This window comes from Mercurialis annua, linkage group LG5 (assembly GCF_937616625.2).
Source record: "Mercurialis annua linkage group LG5, ddMerAnnu1.2, whole genome shotgun sequence".
NCBI classification, from domain to species: Eukaryota; Viridiplantae; Streptophyta; class Magnoliopsida; order Malpighiales; family Euphorbiaceae; genus Mercurialis; species Mercurialis annua.
In genome coordinates this window covers 42,870,412-42,877,197 of record NC_065574.1, presented here as the reverse complement: position 1 = coordinate 42,877,197, position 6,786 = coordinate 42,870,412, and the positions used below count along the sequence as shown (strand labels likewise).

General features: G+C 35.4%; 2 protein-coding genes across 11 annotated transcripts; one reads left to right on the top strand and one right to left on the bottom strand.

The window, feature by feature from the left end:
* Positions 1 to 411: 411 nt before the first annotated feature.
* Positions 412 to 6,756, top strand: LOC126680902 (pentatricopeptide repeat-containing protein At3g61360). 10 transcript variants are annotated; one of them, XM_050376185.1, is made up of 7 exons: positions 412 to 541; positions 693 to 2,268; positions 2,367 to 2,436; positions 2,884 to 2,938; positions 3,587 to 3,669; positions 3,939 to 4,072; positions 4,572 to 6,756. In XM_050376185.1, the coding sequence occupies exons 2-3, from the start codon at positions 764 to 766 to the stop codon at positions 2,368 to 2,370; spliced, it is 1,509 nt and encodes a 502-aa protein (XP_050232142.1). In that variant the 5' UTR covers positions 412 to 541; positions 693 to 763; the 3' UTR covers positions 2,371 to 2,436; positions 2,884 to 2,938; positions 3,587 to 3,669; positions 3,939 to 4,072; positions 4,572 to 6,756. The 10 variants fall into 10 exon arrangements, with proteins under 10 accessions (XP_050232142.1, XP_050232140.1, XP_055961683.1 ...); XM_050376183.1 differs by having other exon boundaries at positions 2,367 to 2,795; XM_056105708.1 differs by lacking the exon at positions 2,367 to 2,436 and having other exon boundaries at positions 3,967 to 4,072.
* Positions 5,131 to 6,651, bottom strand: LOC126680904 (cytochrome P450 89A9-like). Its single transcript, XM_050376186.1, has one exon. It carries the CDS (start codon positions 6,649 to 6,651, stop codon positions 5,131 to 5,133), a length of 1,521 nt encoding a protein of 506 aa, XP_050232143.1.
* Positions 6,757 to 6,786: the final 30 nt, after the last annotated feature.

Sequence of the window (6,786 nt, the reverse complement as noted above, 5' to 3'; positions counted from 1 at the left end):
TAAAAATTTAAAAAAAAAATTGAGAGATTTTTGCATTAAATAATTTTATAAGTCACTGACATTTAACTTTATAAAAAATGAGTCATAAGTGTATTTCTTCTCTGTTTAAGGGATACCTACGAAACTGTTTTAAAAAATTATTTAATTTATAAAAATACATATTTACTTAAAAAATTTCAATTTTACCTAAAACTAGAAAACTTTACATAATTTACGTATATTTTTTACTGTAAAAAAAATACATGTTTGATACATATTTGATCAATACATCTCTGCTACACTACGTAGAAAGTGAGAATCTACTTTTTAGGAAGTGCGTATTTTTTTTTTACTTTTTTCCATTTATTTGTAATTTCCCCTTTTTTAAATCAATCCAAGAATCATTCGATTCCACAAAGACGGAGGGGCTTTTAGCCCATGGGACTATTCTGGTCTATAGAGCCGCAACGTTGTCTCCCTCACTTTCTCCTGTCATCGGCTTTCCTAGTGAGCTAAGCAGACACAGTTTCATCTCTCTGCAGACTAGCCATAGTTGTACCAGGTATTTTACCAAACTCGCTGTTCATAAAACTATGTTAATTTTTTCATTTCTTCTTAATTTTACTTCAAACAATTGCAATATATCCTTTAGTTTATTATAAATTGCTTCTGTCAAAACTTAGCTTCAAATTTCTTTGCTTTCTATTAATCAGCTTTAGGTAGTGTTGTCTGAAATGCAAGACTTGTAGTAATTTTAGTTTTCCAACAAGCCTGCAACATCACAATGCACTCCCTTTGTAAGCATCTTTCACAAATTCCTACCATGAGACCTTCAATCTTTGTTCTTGTTGCCTGCAAATCATTCAGTGTTTCTGAAGTTGAAAGAGTTACCAGCCTTATTAATGATAGCCCGTTTCCCGGCAAACCCTTACACCTCGCCCTTTCGAAATATATCCAACCTGCCGCACTTTCCGCTGATTTCGTAGAAAATGTGCTCGGCTCCCTCTTTGCAGCTCACTCCAATGGCCTTAAAGCCTTGGAGTTTTTCAGATTTTCTCTTCGTCATTCTGTTCCGAGTTCGTTTTCGTTTGAAATGACCCTTCACATCCTTGTGCGGATGCGCTATTTTGAGAAAGCTTGGGAATTCATGGGGGATATTGGAAAAACGCACCCTTCCTTGCTTACGCTTAAGTCAATGAGCATTATACTGTCTAAAATTGCTAAGTTTCAGTCGTATGAAGATACCCTTGAAGCATTTGAGAGGTTGGAGAAGAAAGTTTTTGTTGGACACAAATTTGGTACTGAAGAGTTTAATGTGCTTCTTCAAGCATTTTGTACTGAGAGAGAGGTGAAAGAGGCACGATCTGTGTTCCAAAAGATGCATCATCGGTTTACTCCCAATATTAAGACCATGAATATCTTGCTGTTGGGTTTCAAGGAAGCAAGAGATATTACTGCTATGGAACTGTTTTACCATGAGATTGTTCGGAGAGGGTTCAAGGCAAATTCTTCAACGTATAATATCAGGATCGATGCTTATTGTAAGAAAGGTTATTTTGGTGATGCTTTGCGGATTTTTGAAGAAATGGAACATGCTAATTTCCCGCCTTCTCTGAAAACAATCACTACTTTGATTCATGGGTCAGGAATTGCTCGAAACATAAATAAGGCCAGACAGTTGTTTAATGAAATCGGCGAGAGAAACTTGCAGCCTGATACTGGAGCTTATAATGCTCTGATCAGCTCACTGGTTAAGTGTAGAGATATCATTTCAGCCATGGAGTTTATGAATGAGATGGAAGAGAGGCATATTATGCATGACAATGTCACCTATCACACAGTTTTCTTTGGATTAATGAAACAGAACGATGTGGAGAAAGTTTGTGATTTTTACAAAAGGATGATCAGCAGAAATTTTGTTCCAAAAACACGAACAGTGGTTATGTTGATGAAGTTCTTTTGTGTAAATAGTCGGCTTGATTTGGGTATGGAATTTTGGAAGTACATGTTGGAGAAGGGATATTGTCCTCATGGTCATGCATTAGATCTGTTAGTAACAGGACTGTGCTCTCGGGGGAGGCTGCAAGAAGCTTTTGAATGCTCAAAGCAATTTGTGGAGAGAGGGATGCGTATGAGTGATTCACTACACCGAATGTTGGAAAGGTATTTACAACAATCTGATAGCCCAGACAAGTTGAAGGAGCTCAACCAAATGATCAAAAATCTGCATTCTGTTTTGCCCCCATCCAAGGGGCATGCATTGGCTTATTCTTTCACCACTGCTATAAAGTAATATTCTCTTCTAACATTATTTAGCTCAATGTTGTAATGAAGTTTTGTTTTTTATATAAAGGCTTAATTGCGTATCAGTGTCTTCTATGCTGTAGCTGAATTAGTTACCAAACAAAGCCAATAAAAAAAATGTATTGAGGCCATGACTTAAAATGCAATGAACCGGTATGTTAATTTTTTCAATTAATTGAAGTTGGTAGAAATAAACATGACATAAATCAATGCTGAGTTTTTTTTGCAATGCCTTCTGTTTGGTTACATATGAAAAATGGGATCCTTGATATAGTATTCAAAGAGAACCTTCTTATGTAATGTACTGCAGTTTTTTTGTTATACCCTGCTAGAGTCTTGGCAAATACTGAAAGCTCTATAATTTTTTTATCCAACTGTGAAAGTGAATTATATTTGAGGAATCCGAAATTGCATAAATACAATATAGTTAGTACCCAGTAAAATCTAATCCTTTTCTAGCATTGATTTACTTTTACATATATGGAGCTGAAGACAGCAGAGCACAAAATTATGTATGCTTTTGCATCACAGCTTCGTTTCCTTTCATCTATATATGTAAGATTCATACTATATACTCTAATCGCTGGGAGGACGTTTCAGGGATCTGTGAACTTACAGTTGTTAGTCTTCCAGTGCCTCAATTTTTCGCATCATGGTAAGTCAGATTTACTCTCGCAGTGATTTGTTTAAAACTTTAAAAGATTTCTCTAGTTTGCTTACTGTTACAATGATATAGAGATACAAGTGAGTGTATTCTTTTGTTTAGTTTGGTATTTGCTGAATGATGCTGTTTATATTATTGCACCTTCGTTTAAAAAGGAATCATTTTTATTGTTCCTTTGCTTTGTATAACAACAAAGGATACTCTTACCGTCAATTCCAATGTGAGCTTACATGATCAGTAGTGAGTCTATCTGTTTTATGCACCACCATCGCATCTTAAAATTTTCTAGTACATTAATGAGCAACTGCATATGTATCTTAATATAATTCTATTTCTGGGTTTCTGTTTCATTAACTGTCTGATCATGTCGAAACGGAGCTTGTTTCCATATACTTCCATTAACTAACTGGGACTTACCACCACTTCTTTTAAAATAATTCTAAGAGATATGCTCTAATAACAATTGGAATCTTATCATCTCATTGTTCACTAACATATTCTTCTTGTTTCATTATTTCAATATGCACCTTACTTTTTCTCAGTAATTTAATATTTAGATGCTGTATTAGATTACTTCTTTCATTTTTTTGTTCCTCTATTTTTGAGTGTGTTTTTGAACTGGCCTTTTCTTTTTTGCAGGTTAGCTCTCAAAACTAATTTTAGACTTTGTGTTGGTTTTGGTGCTATTGGCAGCAATGTATCAGCATAGCTGTGTGCATTTGGTACGAACTAAACCTAATTGAATCCAAATTTGATTTTATTCAAAACTGGACCGAACTTATATTTCAAACCAAACCAAACCAGTCGGTTCTGTTGGTTTTTTTGGTTCAGTTTTCTTGGTGCGGTTTGTACCAAAACTGTATTAAAATTCTTTACATTTAAAACCAAATCGATCCAAAAACTAAAAAAAATTATAATGTCAATTTGAACCGTATGTCGGCTAAGTTATTCGGTTTGATTCGGTTTTTGCACATTCCCATACGAGCATCAGAGCATATGACAATTTCACATGGATACAGCAAGCTAGCAATTTATCGTCACCAGACACCAGCTATGAGTAATATGGCTGCTGGAAGGAGTGCGCTGAATGGTTTGCAGGCTCACTCTCCATAATGACTGTTAAAAGTAAGCTATATGGTAAAGTTACCTCTAATTTATACCACCTAGTATTATAGACCATTTTAGTTTTCAGATTCTGTATACATATAATTTTGTCCGAACACCGAATCTTAGACCTGTCGAATAATGACTACAAAAAGTATTCTTGAAAATATGAGAATTCAATTGTTCTTTTTACATCAAATGAGGGACTTAGTTGTAATTATCCCAAACATTCAGAAGAATTAGAAGTTAGAAGAGTGGTAAGTTATCGTGGCCCACTTAACACTGAGAGTATTCCCTTAATTGATTAATTGATATGAGTAATTTAGGAAAGCTATTGTATGTTTAGCAAATGGTGGGCTGTGATTCCTGTTGAAAATTGTTTAGAGTTGAAATTAGAGCTCTATTTGTGTTATTGTTTTATTGAGATAGCTGAAATTGTATATATATATCCCAGCCTCCGTTCTTTAATGCTTTGATCAGAGTGTTTCAATTAATCATTACATTCTTTGTGTTTCTTTAGGCTGCAATTTCAAATGAGACTCTAGGAGTGATAACGGAAAGCAGTGCGGAAAAATTCAAATGTAGTGGATTAAAGAGGTACATCGAACATCTCTATATATGTGATCTATATGTGATCTATTTATAAGCTAACTCAGACGTAGACTCCCAAAATACTCGAATTCATCTCAACTATTATACCAAGTTAAGTTTGAGCCTGGTCAAATAGAAGAATAGTGAGTCCACTTGAGTTCTAATATTTTAATACTTGAAAATGTGCCTCACAAACTTAATCTACTATAATGCTTTTTATTTAATTTCAAAGGGTAGATATATGTGTATTTGGTTGACGAATTTTGAATGAGCTCGAATTTGAACTTACTCAACTATATTCAAGCATCAATCAATTATGAATTTTTTTTTATTGATGTAATTATAAAAAACACTACAATTATAAAAAAAAAATAAGTTTTAACTAAAATTATCAGTAATTAGAAAATAAATAAGTGATAATGGGGGCAGGGTAAGAATTTGAATGGGTAGTTAGAACATTGGAGATACTGATTTTACTAAATCATTTGCTATAGTTTCCTTGTTGGAGTGATAGAAACCCTAAGTGGATTCTTCATGACCATAGTGAATTCTTGAGTCTCAGACAGATCGACCTGATATCCATTCCCTTCCTTCCATTCAAAATCTCTCACCAAATTTGCTACAAAATATTGAAGATGAAGCGTTGCAATAGAAATCGCAGGACAAACTCTTCTTCCTGCACCAAATGGCATCATCTTGATCTCTCTAATGCCTTTTACATCAAACGCTACTCCCTCATTCATAAACCTTTCGGGTTTAAACTCCATTGGATCTTCCCACACTTTCGGATCCCACGCCATTTCCGCTACTGTAAAATTCACTATAGCGTCCTTTGGTATGTCGTAGCCATCAAATTTGGTGTCTTTTGTCACTGCTCTTGGCAATATGAAGTGCCCAGGAGGATGTCGTCGGAGTGTTTCTAAAATTACTGCCTTCAAATACGCCATTTTCTTAACCTCTTCTTCTTCTATTTCCTTATAGCTATCTGCTTCTGTCGTGTTTTTAATTTCTTGCAATAGTTTATCTTGTATTTCTTGTTTCTTCACTAAATTAGCCATTACCCATTGTAATGTAGTGGTTGAAGTATCTGTTCCCCCATTGATGAATTCCGAACATAAGCTCACCAATTCTCCATCTGATAACTCTCTTGTTATTTTACCATCTGGAACCCGAAGATCGAACAGTGAATCGACATAGAATATGTTATTATTCACACCATACTTGTGTTTTTCTCTTCTCGCTTTGATAAGCGGGAGGAGAACTATTTCTTGCTTTCGACGAATTTCTAAAACCTCTTTCCATAGTTTTCGAAACACAATCTTTCCTAAGTTGGGGATGAAATTTAGGACATTGAATCTAATAAAATTGGTGATGGAAGCACGTAGCGCAACCTCAATCTCTCTAATCACATGCTCTTCCGGTTGCTCACCAAAACATATGTACACTAACAAGCAAAACATGGCAAACTGAAAATGCTCGACAACAACAATATCTTTGTTGTCTGCTTGTGCTGCTGCAATAAGTTTTGTCTTGAGTACACCGAGTGCCCATTTGCGGCCGTCGGAGTATAAATGCAAACGGGAAGGATGAAGAAGAGACATGAAATTTTTACGAAGCAAGTGCCAGAGAGAGCCATAAGGAGCAGTACTGAGAGTATGTTGCTTGCTGAAGAAGACACTAGAGGAGGTAAGAGCAGAAGGGCGGTTAGCAAAGAGCGAACCAGTCTGTACAAGGGCTCGATGTGCTGCTTCATGAGTGGTTATAAAAATGGAAGGTCGAGAACCCAGGTGAAGGGTCACGATAGGACCGTATTTGGCGCGCAATTGACGAAGAACCGGCTCCATTGAAGAAAAGTTGTTGGAGGATTTGAGCATCCACAAGAAATTTCCTAAAACGGGAACGGTGGGAGGTCCTGGTGGTAGGTTTCTGGTATGGAAAAAGAGACGAACAAACCTTCCGAGTAAAGCCGACATACAAAGAAAGGTAATGACTATAAGCCATGGCTCCATTTCTGAATAAAATTTACAATTTTGTTTCTGTAATGAAAAAGGAAAAGCTTTGCAATATAAATACTACAAAAAAGATCTCTATAAATGCGTAATTTGTTTGTAACATTAGTAACATGTTCAATTAATATTTATGTA

Coding starts and splice junctions, on each gene's coding strand:
- LOC126680902 (XM_050376182.1), top strand. CDS start 764: ATGCACTCCCTTTGTAAGCATCTTTCACAAATTCCTACCATGAGACCT.
- LOC126680904 (XM_050376186.1), bottom strand. CDS start 6,651: ATGGAGCCATGGCTTATAGTCATTACCTTTCTTTGTATGTCGGCTTTA.